Here is a 24,448-nt window from a genome sequence, read left to right as displayed (position 1 = left end):
CTGCCCAGCTGCCTGGCTAGTGGTAGAAAATGAGGAAGCCTAGGTTCTATCCAGTGGTGGTTCCACTGCTTTCCTGGAGTGCCCTCTAGGTCTCGCCATGGAAGGAGGGGTCTGGCCGCGAGACCCGGCCCGCAGTGAACTGGGGGCTCAGAGCTCATTCTCTACTCTTTGCTCTCTCTGGCGCCCAGTGCGGACCTGCCCCCTTGACGAATTCCAGTGCAACAACACCCTGTGCAAGCCGCTGGCATGGAAATGCGACGGCGAGGACGACTGCGGGGACAACTCAGACGAGAACCCAGAGGAGTGCGGTGAGGCTCCAGGGTGGCTGCCCCGCTCAAAGGGGGCGGGGTGGGGCGGGGCTCCAGACGGGGCGGGGCTCTCCCGCTGCCTGGAGGCCCTCAGCGGGGTGGGGGGACCCCTGAGACTGATTCTGACTCTGTCCTCTCGCCCCCGCTGCAGCCAGGTTTGTGTGTCCTCCAAACCGGCCCTTCCGTTGCAAGAACGACCGCGTCTGCCTATGGATCGGGCGCCAGTGCGACGGCACGGACAACTGCGGGGATGGGACGGATGAGGAGGACTGTGGTGAGCAGGGGGCCAGTGAGGGGGGCTCTGGGGGGCGCCTGGAGTGGGGATGCTGCACAAGCGGTGGCGGTGGCCCAAGTGGGAGCTGTATCTGGTAGGTCGATTCAGGGAAAGGGGAGGATCCACTGCCGGGAGCCTGGGGGCCCAACTTGGCAGGAGAGAAACCCCTGGGGAAGGCATTGAAGCGGAGACTGGGAATCTGAACAGTTTAACCAACTTCCCCTGAGGCTTGAGAGCCAGGCTTGGGGCCCCTCTACCTGTGACTGAGCCGGGGGGTTCCTGCGGGAAGCGGGGGCAGGGTGGTAAATACCAGGACCTGAAGCCCCGCTCTCCTCCAGAGCCGCCCACGACCCAGACCTCCCACTGCAAAGACAAGAAGGAGTTTCTGTGCCGGAACCAGCGCTGCCTCTCCTCCTCCCTGCGCTGCAACATGTTCGATGACTGCGGGGACGGCTCTGACGAGGAGGACTGCAGCATGGGTGAGGGTGAGACCCACGTGCCGGCGTGGGCGGGGGCCGGGGGAACGGAGAGCCGAAGCCCTGGCCTAGACTCATTGTCTTCGCAGACCCCAAGCTGACCAGCTGCGCCACCAACGCCAGCATCTGCGGGGATGAGGCCCGCTGCGTGCGCACCGAGAAAGCCGCTTACTGTGCCTGCCGCACTGGCTTCCACACGGTGCCAGGCCAACCCGGATGCCAGGGTAGGAAGCGGGGAGTCCAAGAGGCGGGCAGAAGCCCCCCGCCGCGAGACTCTCCCTGACTCGGGCGTGTAACCCCCAGACATCAACGAGTGCCTGCGCTTCGGCACCTGCTCACAGCTCTGCAACAACACCAAGGGCGGCCACCTGTGCAGCTGCGCGCGCAACTTCATGAAGACGCACAACACCTGCAAGGCGGAAGGTAGGCTCGGAGAGAGGGGCGGGGCTTACAACGCCGGGATAGTAAATAAACCTGGGATGCGGTGTTTTCCTTTGGGCACCCTTGCCCAAGCCTTCGATTCCAGACCCACCGGCCAGCTTCCTGAACACGGCTGGCAGCCGTGCAGAGGCCAGAGGTCCTGGGGCGAGAGCATCACCACTCACACAGTCAATAGTACCCCACCTGCATCTTCCCATTGTGTTTTTATCAGCTTTACTGAGGTATCAGTGACAAAACTGTCAGATATTTAATGTGTGCAAGGTGATGATCTGATGTACATACACCTTGTGAAAGAATTCCCCCTATTGAGTTAATTAACACGTCCTTCATTCACATATTTACTTTTTTTTTTTTTTTGGTGCGAACATGCTTTGATGCACACCTGCACCTTCCTCATGCCTCCATACAAAGACACCTCATATCCATGTACACACACCCAGGCACACACAACCCCAAATATGTCCAAGTGCACTCATCCGCCCATGCACACCTACACGCCTCCATGGCGGTGCTCATGCACGCCCACATGTGTGTGCACCTATGAGCAGATATCAGACATTATGGAGCAGAGAGTGTGGTGATGTCTGCAGAGGCTGTGAGGAGGCAGAGGTCCCTGAGGCTTGAGGAGGGGGGACAGCTTTCTGGAGTAGCAGGTCACCCTAGATCACCTCAGGAGAGGAGGAAGGTCAAGGACTCAGGCTGGAGCCCTTAAGCCTGGCACTGGGGTGGGATGAGCGGACGCTTCGGGCCACGTCAGATGGCTTGATTAGGAGAGAGACATTGTTAATGTGAAAGGGGTGGGACTGGGGAGGGAGCACAGCTTGCCCAGTTCTTTCCAGCACCAGGCCCGACAGCCCCCAGCCCGCACTTCCATCCCCACCAACATCTGGACTCTTGTCCCGCCAGGCTCTGAGTATCAGGTCCTGTATATCGCTGACGACAATGAGATCCGCAGCCTGTTCCCCAGCCACCCCCATTCGGCTTACGAGCAGGCCTTCCAGGGTGACGAGAGTGTCCGCATCGATGCCATGGATGTCCACGTCAAGGCTGGCCGTGTCTACTGGACCAACTGGCACACAGGCACCATCTCCTACCGCAGCCTGCCCCCTGCTGCACCTCCCACCACTTCCAATCGCCACCGGCGACAGATTGACCGGGGCGTCACCCACCTCAATGTGAGCACCCCGCCTGGGGTGGGACCTACGTGGAGGCACAGACTGGGTGGGAAGTCTGCAAACAGCAGACGGTTCAGAGCAGAGTTTGCAGAGGACAGTGGCAGGGGCAAAGGCTGAGGCTGGCATGCAGGGTGACCTTCAGGTGGCGTCATGGGGCATGAACAGCAGGCAGGCAGGCATAGCAGCACCGTCGTCAGTAGGTGGCGCCGCCACGGGGCGGCCCGAGGCTGCAGGGCACCATGGGCACTTGGCCTTCAGCGTCAGAGCCCTGTTCAGTTCCTGAATGTCACAGCCGGCACACCAGGTCCATGTTGCCAAGCTGTTGAGCCTCTTTGGGCCTCTCTTTGTTCCTCCTTAACGCAGGGTAATGGTAACAGCAGGGACCGGGAGTGGGGGAATGGATAATGGGCAGGAAGGCCAAAGGCGGCAACCTCTGAACCTGTGACACCCCCCCATCCAGATTTCAGGGCTCAAGATGCCAAGGGGCATCGCCATTGACTGGGTGGCTGGGAATGTGTACTGGACCGACTCAGGCCGGGATGTGATCGAGGTTGCACAGATGAAGGGCGAGAACCGCAAGACGCTCATCTCCGGCATGATCGACGAGCCCCACGCCATTGTGGTGGACCCACTGAGAGGGTGCGCGAGGGTGCTGTGGGGAGGCATCTGGGCTGAGGCTAGGAAGCCCCTGGGATGGAGGTGGGTGCCCAGCCACCAGCGTGGGTGTTTCCTCCCAGCCTAGCCTGAGGTCAGTGTCCTCTGCAGGCCCCTGGGTCTTCCAGGCTGCGTCCAGCCCTGGCCCTCCCTGATGTCACCTGGGGGCATACTGGCTTGCCCAGCTGGGGCCTGGCTTCTGCTGGGCTGGCTGTCATGAGCAGCCAGGTTCTGGGCTTCTCCTCTGCTCCAGGGGTACTGAACTGAGACCCGAGCAGCACATAGCAGCTTTAGAGATCTTTAACCTGGTCAGGAGGTTGACTTCCTTTGACTGTCTATGGAGGGGATGGACAGAACACTCTCCTCTCTGTGTACCCGGCAGTCTCTGTGTTCCCCTTGAGTGACCTCCTCTGGGAACCCACGTCCTACCCACACTCACTTCTTGTCCCTCCCCAGCACCATGTACTGGTCAGACTGGGGGAACCACCCCAAGATTGAAACAGCAGCAATGGATGGAACCCTTCGGGAGACGCTGGTTCAGGACAACATCCAGTGGCCCACAGGTCCATGCTGCAGGGGCGGGGATGGAGGAGAGGTGGACTCGCTGAGCTCAGGGCCACACAAAAGTTGGGGAGGGGAAAAAAAAAAGTTGGGGAGGGGAGGGGGCTTGGACTGGGATGGGACAGAGGGGTTGTGGAGGCTTTTCCCAGAAAAGGTGGCTGCGCGTGACCATGGGGACAGGGTGGAGCCGTCCCAAACATGGACACCGTCCTGCTTGCTCCCCAAGCCTGGGGTGGGAAGGCCAGGCCCTCACAGGGCTCTCTGCTCCCCCAGGCCTGGCCGTGGATTATCACAATGAACGGCTTTACTGGGCGGATGCCAAGCTCTCAGTCATCGGTAGCATCCGGCTCAATGGCACGGACCCCATCGTGGCTGCTGACAGCAAACGAGGTCAGCCTCCACCAGCAGTCTTTCAGGCCTCTGCCCTCCCCTCTGGGCCCAAGGCCTCACCGAGTGCCTGCCATCCTCCTCAGCTGGCCCTCAGCAGTCCTGCAGTGCCTCTTGGGCCCCTCCCAACCAGTCACCCCCAGGACCAGTCCTGCAGGCCTGAGTCCACCCTGACCCTCTGGGCCCCCTTTACATTCATTCATTTTACCAATAGGTATTGAGCTGCGTGGAGGCGACATGGGTGATAATGGGAACTTAGCACACATGGGGAGAGGGAGCAGAAGTCGCTCCTGACCCCACATTCAGAGGCTGATGGGACCTGTTGCCAGTGGGAGGAATAGGTTGAGGGGTGGTGTGAACAGGACGTGTTCAGCTTGAGGTCCCTGAGAGCCTTGGGACCCAGTGACAGGAGAGTGTCACTAAGGTCTAAGTCCCCTCTGACTTCTCCCCAGGCCTGAGTCACCCCTTCAGCATTGATGTCTTCGAGGATTACATCTATGGCGTCACCTACATCAATAATCGTGTCTTCAAGATCCATAAGTTTGGACACAGCCCCTTGATCAACCTGACTGGGGGCCTGAGCCACGCCTCCGATGTGGTCCTGTACCACCAGCATAAGCAGCCTGAAGGTGGGCAGAGAGGGAGAGCCCGGGCTGGGGCAGGGAAGGCCCAGGGGTGCTATCTCCAGGCTGCAGCCTCAGGTTTTGGTGGGCAGGGGAGGTTTGGGTCACAGGACTCAGCCTTCTCCCACGCTGCCCACCTCTGCAGTGACCAACCCCTGTGACCGCAAAAAGTGCGAGTGGCTCTGCCTGCTGAGTCCCAGTGGGCCCGTCTGCACCTGTCCCAATGGGAAGCGACTGGACAATGGCACCTGTGTGGCTGTGCCCTCACCGACGCCCCCGCCAGACGGTATGCTCACGCCCCTCCCTGGCCCCTCATCCCTGCCCTGGAACCCTCCTCCCTACAGCCCCTGAATCCACCCCCTACGCCGGCTCTGCCCTTGACAACCCTTCCTGCAGCTCCTCGGCCTGGAACCTGCAACCTACAATGTTTCAACGGCGGCAGCTGCTTCCTCAACGCACGGAGGCAGCCTAAGTGTCGATGCCAGCCCCGCTACACAGGCGACAAGTGTGAGCTGGACCAGTGCTGGGAGCACTGTCGCAACGGGGGCACCTGCGCTGCCTCTCCCTCGGGTATGGCCTTTGGTTCTCCTGCCAGGACTCCTCCTGGCCCCTGGACCCTGCTGCCCCCAAGCCACCTCTGCCCTGCCTTACTTCGCCTCTGCTGCCCTCCCACCTGCTGCCCCCAACCCCAGCATTGCTGTCCTCTGCTGCCTGCCTCCCAGCCCTGTTCCCCTGCAGTAGGGCCAGGCGGTCAGTGGGCCACAGTCCGGCTCACACGTCGTCTCCTGCCAGGCATGCCCACGTGCCGGTGCCCCACAGGCTTCACGGGCCCCAAATGCACCCAGCAGGTGTGTGCAGGCTACTGTGCCAACAACAGCACCTGCACGGTCAACCAGGGCAACCAGCCCCAGTGCCGATGCCTGCCCGGCTTCCTGGGGGACCGCTGCCAGTACCGTGAGTGAGCCACCCCTGGGCCCCAGCCAGGGATGATGGAGGTGGGGGTGGGGGGTGTGTGGGTCACAGGGGCTAGTTCTAGGGAAGGAGGCCATTCGCAGCTCAGCCAGGCTCGAGGTACCAGGGCTTCTCCCCAGGGAGAGGTCAGCACACCCCCTCTTCCCAGAGGTAGTGAACCCTCTGGCATTGGGATTATTCAAGCAAAAGCAGTGCCCTGTTGGGATGCTCCCAGATATCTTTGTAACCCTGGAGCCTGTGACATGGAGACAGTGGGGGGCTCAGGAGGAGGTGGAAGTCACCCCAAAGGCCAGAGGCCCCCCCCACCTCTAGAGGACCCTCATGACAGTGGGGCTTGAGACACCTCCTCTCTCATCCCCTGAACCACAGGACAGTGCTCTGGCTACTGTGAGAACTTCGGCACGTGCCAGATGGCCGCCGATGGCTCCCGCCAGTGCCGCTGCACCGCCTACTTTGAGGGGCCCAGGTGTGAGGTGAACAAGTGTAGCCGCTGTCTCGACGGGGCCTGTGTGGTCAACAAGCAGAGCGGGGATGTCACCTGCAAGTGAGTGGGGCCCACTCCCAGTCTGTCCCACCCTCCACCCTCTCCCCACCAGCCTAACCCACCCTCCCAACCCCAGCCCTCCCCTTCCCAGCCTCTCGGACACCCCCCCAGCCCCGCCCCGCCCCTTCCCAGCCTCTTGGACACCCTCCACCAGCCCCGCCCAGCCGCTGCCCTCCTCCCCGCAGCTGTTCCGATGGCCGGGTGGCCCCCAGCTGTCTGACCTGCGTTGGCCACTGCAGCAATGGCGGTTCCTGCACCATGAACAGCAAAATGATGCCTGAGTGCCAGTGAGTTGGGCCTGTGCCTCACCAAGGCCTAGATCAGCCTTCCCTCCCCCAAGTTTGAGCCAGACCAGCAGGAGCCTACGGTTCCTCCCAGTTTCCCTGGTGGATGGCATGCCCACTCAGCTCTGCCCCTCCCGTCTGCAGGTGCCCACCCCACATGGCGGGACCCCGATGTGAGGAACAAGTGGTCGGCCAGCAGCAGCCTGGACGTAGGTGGAAGGGACGTGGGATGGAGGGCTTTGTGCCTCTGAGGCCTTTTGGACTCAGCTTCCCTCCTCTTTGCCTCTAGATATGGCCTCCATCCTAATTCCTCTGCTGTTGCTGCTGCTGATGCTTCTGGTAGCCGGAGTGGTATTCTGGTACAAGCGGCGAGTCCGAGGGTGAGTTGTGGGGAGTCTGGAAAATTAGGGCCATGATGTTACTGCCCTAGTCCCACCCCCTCCTAGAATCCCTGCCCTCATGCTCCCACCTTCCCCCCCACCCACCCACCCAGGGCTAAGGGCTTCCAGCACCAGCGGATGACCAACGGGGCCATGAACGTGGAGATCGGGAATCCCACCTATAAGATGTATGAAGGCGGGGAGCCTGATGATGTAGGGGGCCTACTGGATGCGGACTTCGCCTTGGACCCTGACAAGGTGGGCTGGGAGGGGGCTTCCAGGACAGGAACAGAGGGCTGTGGGTGGGGCAACCAAGTGTGTTGGGCTGGATGATGGAATGAATGGAGGTAGGTAGAAGGTACCTGAGCCCAATCTGAACCCTCTGTTGCCTTGCAGCCCACCAACTTCACCAACCCCGTGTATGCCACACTGTACATGGGCGGTCATGGCAGCCGCCACTCCCTGGCCAGCACGGACGAGAAGCGAGAACTCCTGGGCCGGGGCCCTGAGGATGAGATAGGGGACCCCTTGGCGTAGGGTCCTACACCATCGGACTTCCCCAGAGAGCCTCTGCCCCCGGCCAGAGAAGTCCTTCAAGGAGCCCCCCTCTTGCCCAGCCAACCCCTCCCCAGCCCTGCTGGGATGTATAAATGTAAAAAATGAAGGAATTACTTTTTATATGTGAGTGAGCAAGCGAGCAAGCGAGCACAGTATTATCTCTTTCCGTTCTCCTTCCTGCCTGCTCCTCAGCAAACCCCCCCCCCATGCTGCCTTCCGGGAGGGGGGGAACAGGAAAGGGGCTCCTGCAAATTACAGGTATAAGGGAGCCCTGCCTCCCACCTTCCCACCAAAAACGCACCCCCACTGGGAGAGCTGGTGGTGCTGTGTCCCCCTCCCTGTACAAGACACTTTGTCAAGGCTCTCCCCTCTCCCCCCCCCCCCCCCCGCCCACCCTGCCAGTCCCCTGAGGGCTGATTCTGGGATCCTGAGGAGGGTGAGTCCTTTGCTGCCCTTGTCTGGAAGATCTGGCTCTGGCTGAGGTAGGAAGGGAAGGATGGAGTTTTTTAGTTCTTCTTGGGGGGAGGCCATCCCATGCCGCAGCCTCCACTCTAGGGGCACCTCTGAGATGGCCACGCTCAGCTTCCCTCCCAGACAGGCCCTCCCCTTCTCCAGTGCCCCCACTGTGGCTCCCAGGGCTGGAGACTTTCTTTGGTAAACAGTCCCCCCAGGCTCCCCTCCCCTGGGGATGAGGAGGAAGTGGGGCACACCAAGGAAGGGCAAGCGGGCAGCCCCGTTTTGGGGACATGAACGTTTTAATAATTTTTGCTGAATTCCTTTACAACTAAATAACACAGATATTGTTATAAATAAAATTGTAAAAAAAAAAAAGGCGTTTGTGTCTGAATGTGACTCTGGAGCTGACCTGTGCTTGCATGCTGCAGCCACCAGAGGGAGCCATGCTCTGTACTGGAGGAAGGCTGTAGCATCTGGTCTTCAGTGCCCTTCTGGCCTCCATCCCTTCCGGCTGGGCTGCGGCAAGGAAGCGGGTGGCATGTAACTTGACCAGAAAAACCTACTTCTCCTGGCTGTGTCAACTTGAGCCAGTGACTTCACCTCTCTGAAACATGTGATCTCTCTGGCCGTTGGACACTTAACTCCAGGATCTGTATTTTCTCTGCACTGTCACTTTTAAGAGACAACACTGCCACCCATCCTTAAAATGCTCTTCCACGGTGAAAAATCCCACAATAAGAGATGAACACACTGGGATTGTGAACGACTTTCTAGTGCTTCAGAATGGTCCCATTCCCATTCAGCTAAGTTTGCTCTTGAAGCATTAACATCTCACACCTCATAGAGACTAATTAATCAGATGTCAAGAGTAAGAACCCTGGGTTCAGGAAAAGGAAGGCATTTGTAGTTAAAGCTGGGAAGACCAGTTTTCCAGGTCTCATGGGCCACCAACAAACCCAGTTCACATCCCAGGTGTTGATGACTGTTACAGTCAAAGGGGGTCCCAGATGTGCTAAGTGGTTTCAGTTGTGTCCAACTCTTTGGAACCCTATGGACTGGTTCCTCTGTCCATGGGATTCTCCAGACAAGAATACTGGAGTGGATTGCCATGCCCTCCTCCAGGGCATCTTTCTGACCCAGGGATCAAACCATCATCTCATGTGTCCTGCACTGGCAGGCAAGTTCTTTACCACTAGCGCCACCTGGGAAGTCCAGGTCTACAATTCCTGTGCAGGTCACACTGCTTTACATGATCCTAGATTGAGAAAGGGTTACAGCTCTTTTCCTAAAGTAGCAAATATGCTCAAGGAAGGCAGCTTTAAGCATCTAAAGAAACCTAGTGTGTGTGTTAGTCACTCAGTCGTGTCCAACTCTTTGCAACCCCATGGACTATAGCCCACCAGACTCCTCTGTTTATGGAATTCTCCAGGCAAGAATACTGGAGCAGGAGGCCATTCCCTTCTCCAGGGGATCTTCCTCATTGCAGGCAGATTCTTTACCCTCTGAGCCACCAGGGAAGCCCAAAGAACCCTTACCCAACTCCCAAAAGAGGAGCATTGCTTTTCATTCCCCCTCCATCCCTGGCTCAACTTTCTCAGTCTATTCCTCCTCTCTTGAGGAAGCTATGGATCCATCCACCTCCAGAAACAAGAGCCCTCCCCTTCCCTCTTAGCCTTGAGGTCCCAGCTCCAGCCTCAACTTCCAAACCAGTTCTGCCATCTTCCATTGGCTCCCCGGCTCCCTAGGGCCCCAGAGCAGAGCCATCCTCCTGGGGAAAAGGGGCGTCCTTGTTGATTGCTTAGAGGGAGGCTTGTGTCATCATCTGTCCACCAGGTGGCGTACACACTCCTGCAGCGCAGCTCATTCGGAAGGCCAGCACAGCCCCCTCCCTAGCACACTAATTATGCACCTGCCCTCGGACCCCAGTCCGGCCTCTCACTTCCTTCCCTGGGGCTATTCTGCCACACCCCCTCTACTCTCCTCCAGCCGGATCCTCCCCCTCCCCCAGCGCCTGTCTGCTCCCCACCACCAGCAGCCCCACACCCTCACTCCCTCCCTCTGCCAGCCGTGCATCTGGCGCCCCCGGGGAGCCACTGATTCTCTGCCTGTCGCCTCAAGATCCTGGGCAGAGAGAGAGGGGCCCCCAGCTGCGGCTTGGAACACACACCCCTCCAGTCAGCATCCTTCCTCTGCCCACCAGGACGGCCAGAAGAGGGTTTACCTGAAGGCAGTGCTCAAAAATTCCCCACCTGGCAAGGATGGCAGCGAGACCTAAGACAGAGATGGAGAAGAGACAGGGGCAAAACCAGAGGCTGATACAGAAGGAATGAGAGACAGAGATGGAGACAGGGAGTGGGGTGTGTGTGTATGTATGAGAGTGAAGAAGCTGGAGAGAGGAAGCTGTGGCCTGAGACTAGCAAAAGGAGGCGAGGTGGGGTGGGTCAGGACTCCCGAAAAACAGGATGGGCTTCTGTCCTGGGTACCATGGGCCTGAGTGTGCCCCCTGCCCCCGCTACCCACTACCCCCTCAGCAGCCCCTGTGTTTGGCACTCAGGCTCAGGGTTCTGGATGGAGCCTTGTGGCCCGTGGCCTGGCTGTTCCTGACTCTCCCCGCCTCCCTCTCTGCCCCACCTACACCCAGGTTCCTGGTCCAGGCTCCTGTCTGTCTCTCCCAGAGTCCCTGTGTCCACTTCATCTTCTCAGCATTCCTGATCCTTGTTTTGTGTCTTGTCACATCCATGTGTCTGTTTATCTGTTTATGTGTGCCCGCGCTTGTCTTTTGGACTGCCAGTGCCAGCCTACACCTGTGTGTGTCCATCACTGTCTGTGAATGTCCACCTTTCTGCCAAGGCAAGGAAGGCAGGGTCGGCTCTGAGTACCTGGCTGGGTATGCATGTCTCTTGATGAAAGTTGCATTTATCTCTTGGGTCTCTGTGTATGCACACTCTGTGTAAACCGACGGTGTCCATCTACGTGGACCAGGGCCACTAGGCATGCACCTGTCTGTGTATGTGTGCGCTGTTCTCTGTGTGAATGTGTTTCACTCTGCCTGTATGCTCGCCTTTACTGTGTGGCCTGCCCCTGCGAGGCACCTACGTGCATGCCTGGGGGCATGTGTTGGGGTCTCCCGGTATGCATCTGTCTCTGTCTCTTTGCTTGTCCCTATCTCTCCTGCTGTCGAGGTGTCGGTCATAATACAACCTCAGCCACAGCCTCAGTGCATAGCAACAGCTGACAGCTGAAGACTCCCTGGGCAGGAGAGAGAGAGAGACTAGGGGGAGGAGGGAGCTGATGAAGAAACAGCCAAGAGGATTGGGACAGAGACAGAACCAGACTGGGGACAGAGAAAGGACAGGGCTAGAGGAGAAAGGGGAGAAGGATCTAGAGCGACTGATGGTGAAAGATGGGACCCTGGGCGGAAAGGGATGGATGGAGATCGTACCAAGAAGCCGGGCCGTTGGTGCGGCTCCTGCCCAACCCCCACGCGAGGACGCTCTGGGACGCGTGGGGGGTCAGCAGAGGGGGCGAGGGGCAAAGGTGAACGGCGCGTCTAGCGGAGGGGTCCTGAGACCGCAGAGGGGCCGTGAAGGCGGGGGTGGGGGCGGCGGGCGCCGTTTGTCAGCCCTATTGACAGACGTGATGGGGTTTCCGTCCGTGATCAATGATACTCATCTCCGGGCCGAATGAGCCGCGGGGCGCCCATCCATCCCCGTCAGCGCCGCGCGGCAGCAGTCGCCCGGGGCCCCGCCCGCCCTCACCTCGGCCCCTGCCCTGCTCCTGCCCGGGGACCTTCCAGGGCCCGGAGCACTGAAGAGGCCGGAACGCTCCGAGGGACCCCGGTCTTGCTGGGCTGTTGAGCCTCGCCAGGCTCCCCATTCTCCGTGCCCCGCTTCGGGAACAAGGTCCCGGAGCCGGGAGCCCCACCCCCGGCCCTGTTCCTCAGCGATGCACCCACCCAGCCTCTAGGGTGCGCGGCCCCCGAGCCCCGCAGCCCGCTCCGCTCCGCACCTGGGCCGGGGGCGTGTCTGGGGCGTGTCGGGGTGAAAGTCACCTTCGGTGCCCCCCGCCGGGCGGGAGGGGGCGCGCGGGGCGCGGCCGGGATTGGAGCGCCGCGGAGCCCCGCCCCCCGGCCCGCCCGCGCGAGTCCGACCCAACTTTCTCCCCCGCCCGCGCCCCGCCCCCAGCGCCGCGCTCCGCGCCTCTCGCCGCTCAGTCCGCGGGCCGCGCCGCCCGCTCCCGCCGCTCCGGCAGCCACCCCGCGGCACGCCCGCCGGGGCCCCTAGTCCCCAGGCCCGGCGCCCGCCCCGCCCGGCCGCCCGGGAAGATGCGGTTGCTCCCGGAATGGCTTCTCTTGCTCTTTGGCCCGTGGCTCCTGAGGAAGGTAAGGGTAGCTGGGAGGTAGCGCGAGAGCGGGGGTCCCGGACGCCAAGGTCCCAGATTGCGAGGGGCTCCGTGCGCCCGCCTCGTCTACAGCGCAGAGCGTCCCAACTTTGCCCGGCTCAGGGTGGGAGAAGGGGGGGACGCGGACAGACAGACTCCCGGTTCGGGATAGGCGCTCTCCCAGCGCAAGTTGGCTGAGGGTCCCGGGTGGGGTGGGGTGGGATGGGGGGTGCCCGGGTGGAGGCCCGACTCGGATCCCGCTCCAGGCGAGGCGGGGGAGGGGACGAAGCCAGACCCACGAGTGTGCCAGACGGAGCGGGAGTGCGAGACAGACAGACGAGCCAGCAGGGTGTCAGCCTTGCCGTCTTTCCGCGCCAACCTCACTCGCCTTCCTCGCTGTCTGTCCTTCCACCCCTCCACCCCCGCCTTCTCATTTCTCTCCTCTGCTCTTGTCACAATGCCAGGTGGGCACTGTGCTCTGAGCAGACTCGGCCCGAACACACGCGCGCACACACGGACCCACACAGATACCGCCGAACTTGGCTACCATCTCCCATCGCATTTCCTGCGGAGACACTGTCTCCCCTGCACAACCTCACAGACACACCCCTCTCGCGCGCCCGGCGGGTAGGGGGTGTGGGCTGTCTGGACAGACTCTCTCCTCCCGTCCTCTCCTCGCTCCATCTCCCCGAGCCTGGCCTGTTTCCCTGAAGCTCCAGGGCGAAGACAGGCTAAAGGGGCCCAGACTTGATCTGCGTCCCTCCAGATTTGGAGGTTTCAATTCGAATACACCGGGTGCTCATGTGTGCTGGTGTGGAGTGTGTGGGTCAGCGTGTGCGCCTGTGTGTGTGCCTGTGTCCTGGGCAGCCAGGCTTGCGTGTCTAGTGCTGGCGTCCAGGGCGTGTGTATGCTGGTGTGGAGTGTGGTGTTGGCTCTGAAGGGGTGAGTGTGAGTCCCTGCTTCACAGTGCAGCCATCTGTGCCCCGCTGTGCATCCCACAATGGGGGCCTAGGCCCTGGACCCCTATCTTCTTACACCAGGCCCCTGCCTCTGACTTTCCCGTTTCCTACCCTAAGTGTGACCCACCCAGTCTAGGGGCAGACAGGTAGCTCCCCAAAGCCCTATTCCCTGCATCCCAGCCCTCAGACCCTACGGAGTCTGGAAGGGGTGTAGACCCCCACACACACACACTTAGCCTCCCACCTGCTCATTCAGATCGCCTTCAGCAGCTCCAGCAGGGCGGGGGCCCTTAGTGAAGCTGGTGACAGAGCTCCCTGATTCTCTCAAACCAGCCTGGTGACCTTGAGGGGCTGGAAGGTGGGTGGAGAAGCCCCCTCCACAAATACTGTTTCCACTGGCAGGAGCTTCTTGGGGACCTGCTGTCTAGCTCTGCCCTCATAGAGCACTCTGGGAGGGGGTCTCTGCCCCACAACCCACTGGGATGTGAATGCCCCCGGGGGAGAGGTAGTGGGGCTGGATGGTCCTCCCCTGCCCCTCCTTCCTGCTCCTCCCCACTCTCCTCTCCAATCTTCCCATCAAATAAACTCCTCTGTGGACAGATCTGGTTTAATTTCCTTTGCCCCCTGAAGGGGAATGAAACATCTGGTGAAGACTTGAGGGAGAGTGAGCGTGAGGATGTGAGCAATGGGGATCTGAGTGTGTGAGAGCTGCTGCTCTGGGCCTACGTGTTGGAGTCCATGGAGGAGAGGGTGTCTGCCATTTAGCGTGGCTTGTATGCATGTGAGAATCTGTGTTTGCATGTACATACAGACTGTGTTTGCATGTGTATAACTGTGAAGGGGGATGTGTGTAGGATAGTGTGTGTCTGACTACCTCTGTATGCTCATGTGTGGTGTATGGTGTGTGCACATGTGTATGCACACCTCACAGTATCAAGGTGTGACTCTGGTGCATATCTATGTGTTGGGGTGCCTGTGTTGTCTGTATGTGAGTCTCCGAGGCTTGCGTGTGTCTGCGTTCTTGTCATCTTGAGTGCATTTGAGTGTGGGGATGAGAAGGAAATGGCAACCCACTCCAGTACTCTTGCCTGGGAAATCGCACGGACAGAGGAGCCTGGCAGGCTATAGTCCTTGGAGTCACAAAGAGTCTGACACGATTTAGGTTCAAAAACAACAATAATGGGATTGTGAGCCTCAAGATGTGTTCATGTATCCGAATGTGGCTTGTGTGTGTGCGTGCACTCAGGGCTGTCTCAGTGCTAGGGCTGGCACTGGGCTGACATTGAGTAAGAGGCTGGTGGGGGACAGTTTGCAGGGAAACCCTAATTGTCCCATGTTAAGCACCTTGCCTTCTCCCATCTTGCTCATGGGCCCCTCCTGCAGGCACCCTCTCCCTCCTCCCTCCTTGCTTTGGGCTCCTGGTCTCCTATGGGGCCTGCGACTCCTGGCTTCCACTGCCCCTGGGGCTCTGGCCCAGGCCTCCTACAGGATCTTTCCAACACCGTCTCTGACTTCTTGCCCTCTCTGTCTCTGTCTTCCCCACCCCTTGCCAAAGCAGCTGCCTACTGGGAGAAGCAGCAGGCGATCAATAGTCACTAATCACTAATCACTAATTACTAATTAGCTGGGGGAGGGCAGGGGCGGGGCCCTATGGGACCTTGAGCTCTAGCCTGCCTCAGGAAAGGATTAAGCTGAATTGAGTCTCTCAGCACTGGCTGGCCCCAGCCCCGCATCTAGCCACCCCCTCCTGACTCCATATCCCCCTCTAACCCCCCAGCTAATCTCTGGCTGGGCCACTTAGGCACGTGCAGCCTGGGCCAGGGCCCAGAGCTTTCGCGGGGATCAGGGGCTGCAGCTGAGCCAGGAGCATAGGCCAGGTGGGGCGCTGATAGCTCCCTTGGGTAAGAGCCCCCGAGTAAGGGAGGGGCACCCAACGGAAAGGAGAAGGTAGACTGTCTTAGGTTTGGGGTGAGGGAGGAGCTGGGGGTCCAGGACTGGGTGGCTGCGGAAGAGGTGAGGTAATCTGGGGACAGAAACAAGGTAAAAAGAAGGGTCACTGGGTTCAGAGACAGTGTCCTTGGGGAGGGGCGGGATAAACGTTGAGAGAGACCCGGTGAGTGGAGGGGGCATCATTGGGGTCAGAGATGAAGTCATGGTGAAGGAGGTGCGGAACTTTGGACCGAGCCCTAGAACTCCACGTGGGCGCGGACGGGGGACACGGTCACGGAGAAAGGGCAGGGTCTGTCGTGGGGGAAGCATCCCAGGGCTCCCGGCTGGCTGGGCGCTGTGGCGAGTCCCAGGGCTTGGGGTGGGAACGAGCTGCGGGCCAGGGATGGGGAGTGGGGAGCGCTTGCCTTGAGCGCTGGAAATTGGCGAGTCTCCCCCTCTCCCTGGCCTACCCCTCCTCCACCTCCACCCCGCCCACTCCCCCTCCGGCTCCGGCTTCGGGAAATTACATCCCAGCTCCGCGGCTCCCACCCCCCCACCCCCCCACCGCGCCCCGGAGCCCGCGCCTTTATAGGCACATTTATTGCAATAATAAAGTGAGGCGCGGGGCGGGGGGCGGGGGGCGGTCGTTCCCGGGGGGACTGCGCCGGCTCTAGGAAGCAGGGAAATAAAATAAAATAAAATAAAATCAAAATTCAGATAACGGTGAGCCTTGTGCTGCAGGCCAGGAGCAGGCGGGCAGGCGGGGCTGAGGGGGAGGGGGCGCCCGGCCCAAGGGCAGAGCCCGCCCCAGCAGCCATCCCCGCCCCCTCACGCTATAGCTACAGTAGGGTCTGAAAGAAGGTATCTTCACCTGCCGAGACCCCTCTGTGGCCTGATACTGCCGGTCTTCTGCCTTTTTCTCTGGCTTGCCTCCCATACCTGTCCTCAGCCCGTCTCCCCATCCCTGTTTCTTATCTCCTTCCTTGTCTCCCATTTCCCATTACAGCCCCCATTCACATTCCCCATCCCCACCTCCTGGGCCTCTGCATCCTTCAGCATCCCTGTTTCTGCCCAGTAACCATTTCCCACCCCCCCCCCCCCCCGTTTCTGGTCCCACCCCCATCTCCCAGTCCCCGTCCCACTCTCATTCCTCCCAGTGCCCATCCCTCATCCACCGTCCCTGTCTCCCCCATCCCCATTCCCATTTTAGTTCCCACCTTGTTCTGTTCCCCATCTTAACTGCCTTGGCCCCTATCCCATCTGCATCCCAGTCTCTGCCCAGTGCCTGTCCACCATTTCTGACCTCCTCTTTCCTGTTTCCATGCCTATCCTTGTTCCATCCTTATCTCTGCACCATGTACCTGTGCCTGCTCAGGCCTCAGTCCCAGTCCCCCTCCATCTCTGGCCCAGTCCTCATTGAAGCCTGTCCTGTCCACCCCACCTCTGTCTTCACCCCCATCTCCATCTCTGGTTCCCAGCCAGACCCTGCCTATTTTACCCACCCTGGCTGCGGGGCGCCCCCACCTCTTTCTAGGTGCAAGGCCTCAGTACGCACTTCCCTCTCCTTCCCGGACCCAGGCCTGGAGCACTCTTCCTTCCGCAACTACTGGGTGCAGTCCCCTCCCCCAGTCAGAGTCCTGAGCGGCCACCTGACCCACACAGCAGGAGAAAAGCCACCGAGCAGTCCGGAGGCCTGGGGAGGTGCACCCTGCAATGCGGATGGGGGGCCGCAGCCTGATCCTCCCCCATTCCCGGCAGTCCCATCCCCAAAGAGCGCCCCCCAACCAAGTGGAGTTTGTTTAGCAGAAAAAGGCATCCTCAACTCCCCTCCAATGCGTGGGCTCGCTGCCTGGGGGGCAAAGCACTCCTGGCTCAGCTCCCACCCGGCTAGGGCCCAGAGGCGCCTGGTGAAGCGCACCCCCCCACTCCCTCCTGCCACCACACCTCCGCCCCCCCAAGCCGACAGCCAGGCTAGCCTCTCCCCTTCGCAAATGTCACTGCGCCCAATTAGCTTAATTAAACCAGCTCCGAATTGACCGGGACCCCTCCTCGGACAACACCCTGCTCCCGCTCTCAATTGTAGAGGGGGAGGGACAGCACCGTAGATTCTAGGCAAACAGGGGCTCCCTTATCACTTCGTTTCCCCCTCCCTCCCACCCCCACCCACAGCTGGAGACAGACCACCTGAAGGGTAGAGGGAAAGAACCACAGTTAGACAGACAGACAGACAGACAGAAACAGAAAAGCAGAATCACAGAAGAAAATTAGAGACAGAGACAAAAAGAGACTGAGAGAGAGCGAGGGAGAGGGAAAAACATTGAGAGCGAGAGAGGGAGAGGGAGAGCGAGCGTGAGAGCTGGGAAGCCAGAGGGAGGGTTTGATTTTATTTTATTCCATGTTCCCATTTCTCGGCTCGTTTCCTCGCAGACTCTCACCCCTCCCTGACTGAGTTCTCCCCCCAAGGTCGCTTCGGCCGCTCCCCCCAACTCTTCCCTTTTATCTTGGCTGTCTCCAGCAGCGGGTGGGGGGTGTGGGTGCCCAGAGCCCAGGGATTTGCCAGGATCAGAGAAGCGTAGACAGCAATTTGTCTGGGATCAGGGTGGGGGGGGACACCTGGAGCCCCTCACCACCCAGCCAAACCTCCTTCCCTCTCCAGCCCCTGCCTGGGAAGAGTGGCTGCACTGAAGCAGTGGACAGGTCCTGGACTGGGTGCTGGATGTCTAGAGCTGTTGGGGTGTGCTGGGGGCGGGGGTGGGCTCAGAGGTATTTGAGGTCATAACAGCAGGTGTAGGGGCTCATGGATGCCCCTGGAAAGAGCTAGTGGTTGGGCCCAGAGGGGTGAGGAGTTTAGGTGTCAGAATTCAAATGACTCCTCCCAGCCATTCTTGGACTTCCACGGGAAGCTTCGGTACACTCCCACCTCCAATGCCCTCACCAGGGCTCAGGCCCTGCCCTCTCTAAGCTCACCTCCTGGAGCCTTGGTCCTTCCTGCTGGAAGGCCCTTGTCCCCTCCTCTGCAGCCCAGGACCCCTTCCCCCCATCCCCTCTCAGGCCCACCCTCTGGGTGTAAGCTGCCAGCTCAAGCTTGTCAGTCTGAGTCAGTCTCTCTTAGCGCCCCCGCCCCCCACACCTGAGCTGGGAGGAGAGATGGACGGGAGGAGGAATGAGGGGGGCGATAAATATGTATGATGAGCGGGTGGCGGCGGCATTAATAACCCAGGATCGCAGAGCTGCCGGAATGGGACCGGGCGGTGGAGATTCTCGTCTAGCAGCTTGACTCTGCTGTTCCTGTCCCCTGTGGACACATGGTGTATGCAAACAGAGGGGGACACCCGTGCTGCCCGGCCTCTTTACCTACTCAAAGCTCGTCCTGTAGGCCAGTGTGGGGATCCCCCCACCCCCCCAGGAACATTTTTATATGACCGACATGTATGCACCCTCCCAGGGGAACACAATGAGACCACACTTGTTATATCATCATGACTACACTGACCCAGCCTTGAGAAAGAGCTTGACACATGGACAGAGGATGAGAGGAGATCACAGAGGGAAAGTGACACCCTCAGTGAATCACACACAGCCACCCTCAGATACATAGCCAACCCAGGCATACGACTACACCAGTCACCGACAGGCAACTACCACAACCTGAAACAGCCTCACTCAGATCCAGACGCATAGACACAACCAAGCTAGGCACACATAACAACCCAGACACCTGTGCAGAGCCACCAGGGACTGATACAACAGGCATTCAGCCACCACAAGCAGGCAGACACACACAACACAGCCTCTTCAGACTGCTACACAGGGCATACAGATACGTATAGACACACATAGCCATCACCAGAGGTTGAGACTTGAGCATGACGCGCGCGCACGCACACACACACACACACACACACACACACACACACACACACACAGACTCATCACTCCAGGCAGATAGACAGATACATACAATATAACAGAAATACAATCACCCCAGACTCACACATGGTACTCCCCCAACACACAAACCCACAAGCAGTAAGGGCCACACTGAATGGCCACAGCTAGCACGGTCTGACTGACACACTCTGACACGCACAGCTCCTCTTCTTTCCACTCCCCTCGCTGGAGCAGCATCTCCATATTTCTTCCTCTCCGCGCTCTCACGTCTCCTTCACTCGGGGCCACCCCCCCACCCCGCCCCAGATAATTGATGGCCCGGGCCTGGCCCTGCCGCTCCCGCCTCTCGATCCATCTTGTACTCGCCCTGCGCTGTCTCCCAGATCGGCTGCCACCTGAGACACAGAGGCGGGTGGGGGGCAAGCAGGGCAGTCCTCCTCTGTACCCCTCCTAGCCCAGGGGAGGACCACCAGGCGGCCTCCCCAAGAGCAGGAGTGCTGGAGGTGGAGAGAGGTGCCCACTAGTAGCCCCCAAGCCTCAGCTTACAGCAAGCATGCAGACTCTCCACTGCTCTCCTCAGCTCCATTGGTCTCCCATGCTCCACCCCTCAAGGAAGTAGAGGCTGAGGCCTGGGTGGGGGCTTCAGTCTTGGCAAAGATGTGCTGGGAGGTCTCACTCTTTCCTGACGCTGGGCACTGACAGTGGTCATGGCGTCCCTTGCCTGAGTCCAGCTTCTCCATGGTGCATTACTCCCAATCAAGCCAGAGTTCCTAGCTCCAGTCCCTTTCAAGCCCACACTGCTTTGGCTCTTTTAGTTTTCTCAGCCCTCGTCAGAGTTCCGTGAGAAGACTAGGATTCTAGTGTCATTTCACAGACGTAGAAACTGAGGTGGAGACCACACACCTTGAAAGAGCCCCAGGCCCATTCCAACGGGCACTCCCTGAACCACTGCTGTGGCAACCCGATTCCATTTGTTCTCCCAGTGGCTGTGGACAGGGACCGGCGTGGCCCTGGAGGGTGGCCCCAGACAACTCCAGCGTCTCTCTTTTCCTCCTTCTTGGTCCCCAGGCCGTCAGTGCTCAGATACCGGAATCCAGGAGGCCGCAGTACCTGGAGCTGCGCCCGGCCACGGCCGGAGGTGGTGCCCCTGGCCATCACTTCCCGGCAGCGGCAGCGCCAAAGTCCTCCAATGGCCTGGGCACCGCGCGTGCCTGGAGCTGGGCCTGGCCGGCTAACCACACAGGGACACTGGCCCGGGCTGGGGCGGCGGGAGCGCCAGCGCAGCGCACGAAGAGAAAGCCGTCCATCAAAGCCGCCCGAGCCAAAAAGATCTTTGGCTGGGGGGACTTTTACTTCCGGGTGCACACTCTGAAGTTCTCGCTGCTGGTGACGGGTAAGATCGTGGACCATGTGAACGGTACCTTCAGCGTCTACTTCCGCCACAACTCGTCCAGCCTGGGCAACCTCAGCGTCAGTATCGTGCCGCCCTCCAAGCGTGTAGAGTTTGGGGGCGTCTGGCTGCCCGGGCCCGTCCCCCACCCGCTGCAGTCTACGCTGGCCCTGGAGGGGGTGCTCCCTGGGCTGGGGCCCCCGCTGGGGATAGCGGCGGCGGGGCCGGGGCTCGGGGGCACCCTCGGCGGTGCGCTGGCGGGTCCGCTCGGGGGCGCGCTGGGAGTGCCTGGGGCCAAAGAGTCACGCGCTTTCAATTGCCACGTGGAGTACGAGAAGACGAACCGCGCGCGCAAGCACCGCCCGTGCCTGTACGACCCGTCGCAGGTGTGCTTCACCGAGCATACGCAGAGCCAGGCCGCCTGGCTGTGTGCCAAGCCCTTCAAAGTCATCTGCATTTTCGTCTCCTTCCTCAGCTTTGACTACAAACTGGTGCAGAAGGTGTGCCCAGACTATAACTTCCAGAGCGAGCACCCCTACTTTGGATAGCCTACTCCGCCCTCGCCCGGGGCCCCGAGCTTCCCGCGAAATCCCGGACTCCCTCAAGCGGAACCCTTGCCCCTACCCCCCAGCTCCTGTGGCCGCGTCCACCCCTTCCACTCTGGGGGTGGAGAGGAACAGCCCTTCAGAGACTCAGCCTGTGTGGATCCCCTTTTCCTTATGGGGAGTGCCCACAAGGCTGGGAGTAGCCCCGCATTGGCTACAGCCTCAAGTGGAGGGCCCAGAAGGCAGCCCCAGAATCGGCGGGGCTTGGAGGCGGTCCCCGCGTTCTCTAGTCCCCACTGAGTCCTCTTCACGCCTGCCTCTGACGCTGGGCTGGATACTCCCTTTGCCCGCAGCTTTAATAACGCCTTGCCTGGCATCCTCATCCCACCCCTTTCTTACTCCCAGGCGCTTGTCTTCCACCCTATACCCACGTAAAGACCATAAAGGCCTATACACCGTGGCCTATTCCCAATTCCTCTGCCTGTCGTATGCCTGTCCCCATTTTCCCCGAACCCCAATAATTAGGGTAGGGGAAGCAAAACTCCTGTGCTTAGGCGATCCACTCCCCTGCCTTCTCCTCCCTCCAGTCCCTGCCAGCCTTGCTCCACCTTCCGGCAGCTTCCTCTCGGTGATTTTTTTTTTTTTTTCCTACGCCAAAACAGACGGGAAAGGGAACAAAATAAAGTGAAATCCAACACGCGTCTGTGTGAGACCTTTAGGCAAGAGGGTGGTGGTGGTGGTGTGCCTTTCTGTCTGGCAGAGACCTGGCCAGGGCCTCCTCCCTCGGCGGCTCATGGGGAAACTGAGGCAAATATTGACGTAGCTGTCACCTTGGAGGTTATCCAAGACGAGATCAGATTCAGACGAGGAGGACGACCCTTGGGGTTGAGCCCTGCAGGAGGTGGGAATTTTCCTCCCAGAGGTGGGCGGGGTGAAGCCGAAAATGGGACGGGGATTAGACCTGAGAGGGGACCACCAGCGGGCTCTCTGGGGGAGGAGGTATAAGGCCCTGAACTGGATGGATGGAGATGGAGGGACCGCGTAGGCGGAGCGCTGACAACCTGCTAAGCTCCGCGGGCTGGCGGGAGGCGGCAGGTGGGGGGGGGGAGGGGAAACAGAGTTTGCGGCATCTGGAGTCATCGATCTTCCTTTTCCTTCCTAATTTCGTGGGCGCTGAGTTTGCAGACGGTTGGGGGAGGGAGGGAGAGAGGCCTGAGACGAGGGGGTGGGGGAAGGGACGACTGCGAGTTTGGAGGACTGGGCAACGCCATTCGCACTAGCCGTCTGCAAAGGCAAACAAGGGCCCCTTCAGCCAGCTGTCCACCCTCCCACCCCTGCAGACGCAGCTGCTAATTTTATCCGCCCCCAACCCTGGCCCGGGCGTTAATTGGCTGCGGCTTCATTAGCAGTTCTCAAGCTCAGCAGCCCCCTTCCCCTCGGGGGACCCCTGACAACGAGGCTAGGGAGGAGGTACAGACAAGCTGAGGCACAGAACGACACCTCCTCTGTAGCCTTGCTTCGCTTTGAGTCCTGGGTCAAAGGTAAAACTGGGAGGCAGCAGTGTCCTCCGGAGGATTGCCCGCTGGCTGCACCAGGAAACTGAGTCAGAGGTGAGTCTCACCCAGACACCTTGAGTCTCACTCGAGGAGTGGAAAGTCAGTAAGGGGGAAATAAATACGTGATGGATGGATGGTGGGTGGGTTGATGGATGGATGAACGAACTGAAAGGAAGAGGGAGGTTGGAAGTGGTTCTGGGTCAGAGATTGTAAGAGGGACAGGAACTGGGCTGACTCCGGACACCAAGCCTATTATTGGAAAAAGCTGAAAGCACCTGAGGCTAGAGTGGGAGGGAAGGAGATTAGAGCTAACTAAGGGTGGACTTCTAAGGTCTGAAATGAGAACCAAGTGGGAATAACTGAAATTAGCAAATTAGCTCATCTGGGCCTCAGTTTCCTCACTTGTGATGCAATAATAAAATAGTTCTGGACACTAAAAGAGACTTTGCAAGTGAACATGCTTTGCGATGGATTATCCTCCCCCTCTGACTCACAAATTGTCTCCACCATGATCCTCTCCTCCTCCTCCTTTCCTTGTTCTTAGGATGTCTGGACACCTGGGAGCAGAGTGAGATGCTCCTGCTGGTAATTGCACTTGTTCACCTCTTGATGTCCTGGTAGTCAGGGATCTATTCTGATATCTCCAGGGCTAAGGCATGCCTAGCCTGGTGAAGGAGTGCAATGTGTTTGCCAAATGAATGAATGATTCAATGAATGTGTAATATTGCTATGTAAGGCAGTGGTTCTCAAAATCACTGCTTATAAAATCACTAAGAAGTTTTGTTGTGTGTCAGTGAGTGGGCAAATGCCCACTCTTTAAGATCCGCTCTTTAAGACTTAGAACCTCTGAGGAAACTCTCAACACTCATATATTTATATCACACAGCCAATTCTGATACCCAGGTTTGAGAACCTACTCCTGGAGGGATCAGTGAGTCCCTCCCCTAAAGCACAAGCCTAGATGAAGTCAGGCTATAAGGAAATCCCTTCCAGCTCCAAGAACCTATAGCCCCAGGGTACAAAGAGAGCTCACTGATTGCTGGAGCATCCAGACTGAATTGGTAACAAAATTCAACAGGTTCAGTGAGGAGGGGGCACCTCAGTCAGCTCCCACATGTTCCAGAAAAGGAAGAGATGGCCACAGAGGAGGCAGGTTTGTGAGGATGAGGTGAGGGTGTGATCCATCCAACAGCAAATTTACATACAGTCTCATTAAATCCCCACCACATGTTATTTTATTATTGATTTGCAAGTGGGGAAACTGAGGCTTAAATCAGTAATTCGTTAGTTAGTCCCAGAGTGCAGACTTGAACTCGGGTCTCTCACCCTTCCAATCCAGGGCACTTTCCAGCTTGTACAGGAGTCTGTATTTCCCAGTGAGCCTAATAATACTGGTTTCCCTGGTAGCTCAGCTGGTAAACAATCTGCCTGCAATGCAGGAGACCCCAGTTCGAATCCTGAGTCGGAAGATCCCCTGGAGAAGGGATAGGCTACCCTGTTCTTGGGATTCCCTGGTGGCTCAGATGGTAAAGAATCTACCTGCAGTGTGGGAGACCTGGGTTCGATCCCGGGATTGGGAAGATCCCCTGGAGGAGGGCATGGCAACCCATTCCAGTACGCTTGCCTGGAGAATCCCTATGAACAGAGGAGCCTGGTGGGCTGCAGTTCAATGGGTCGCAGAGTCCGACACGACAGAGCAACTAAG

At 59.2% G+C, this 24,448-nt stretch overlaps 2 protein-coding genes across 3 annotated transcripts in view; both read left to right on the top strand.

Moving 5' to 3' along the window:
* Positions 1-7,776, top strand: part of LRP1 (LDL receptor related protein 1) — a 79,886-nt gene extending 72,110 nt beyond the window's left edge. The window contains exons 71-89 of one of the 2 annotated variants that reach the window (XM_027967567.3): positions 189-308; positions 460-582; positions 921-1,061; positions 1,148-1,282; positions 1,362-1,481; positions 2,406-2,674; positions 3,135-3,313; positions 3,785-3,891; positions 4,163-4,279; positions 4,729-4,905; positions 5,045-5,185; positions 5,296-5,469; positions 5,692-5,853; positions 6,241-6,415; positions 6,601-6,702; positions 6,844-6,908; positions 6,989-7,079; positions 7,193-7,337; positions 7,476-7,776. In XM_027967567.3, coding sequence (XP_027823368.2) covers positions 189-308; positions 460-582; positions 921-1,061; positions 1,148-1,282; positions 1,362-1,481; positions 2,406-2,674; positions 3,135-3,313; positions 3,785-3,891; positions 4,163-4,279; positions 4,729-4,905; positions 5,045-5,185; positions 5,296-5,469; positions 5,692-5,853; positions 6,241-6,415; positions 6,601-6,702; positions 6,844-6,908; positions 6,989-7,079; positions 7,193-7,337; positions 7,476-7,616 — 2,684 coding nt within the window. In that variant the 3' untranslated portion in view covers positions 7,617-7,776. Of the gene's footprint in view, positions 1-188; positions 309-459; positions 583-920; positions 1,068-1,147; positions 1,283-1,361; positions 1,482-2,405; positions 2,675-3,134; positions 3,314-3,784; positions 3,892-4,162; positions 4,280-4,728; positions 4,906-5,044; positions 5,186-5,295; positions 5,470-5,691; positions 5,854-6,240; positions 6,416-6,600; positions 6,703-6,843; positions 6,909-6,988; positions 7,080-7,192; positions 7,338-7,475 lie in introns of both variants that reach the window. The other variant, XM_027967566.3, reaches the window with a different exon arrangement.
* Positions 7,777-12,304: 4,528 nt separating this feature from the next.
* Positions 12,305-22,800, top strand: NXPH4 (neurexophilin 4). Its single transcript, XM_027967565.3, has 2 exons — positions 12,305-12,474; positions 20,321-22,800. The coding sequence occupies exons 1-2, from the start codon at positions 12,418-12,420 to the stop codon at positions 21,188-21,190; spliced, it is 927 nt and encodes a 308-aa protein (XP_027823366.1). The 5' UTR covers positions 12,305-12,417; the 3' UTR covers positions 21,191-22,800.
* The last annotated feature ends 1,648 nt before the right edge of the window (positions 22,801-24,448 follow it).

The sequence above is a fragment of the Ovis aries genome, chromosome 3 (assembly GCF_016772045.2).
Source record: "Ovis aries strain OAR_USU_Benz2616 breed Rambouillet chromosome 3, ARS-UI_Ramb_v3.0, whole genome shotgun sequence".
In the NCBI taxonomy this organism is placed as follows: Eukaryota; Metazoa; Chordata; class Mammalia; order Artiodactyla; family Bovidae; genus Ovis; species Ovis aries.
This window is presented reverse-complemented; position numbering and strand designations above follow the sequence as displayed.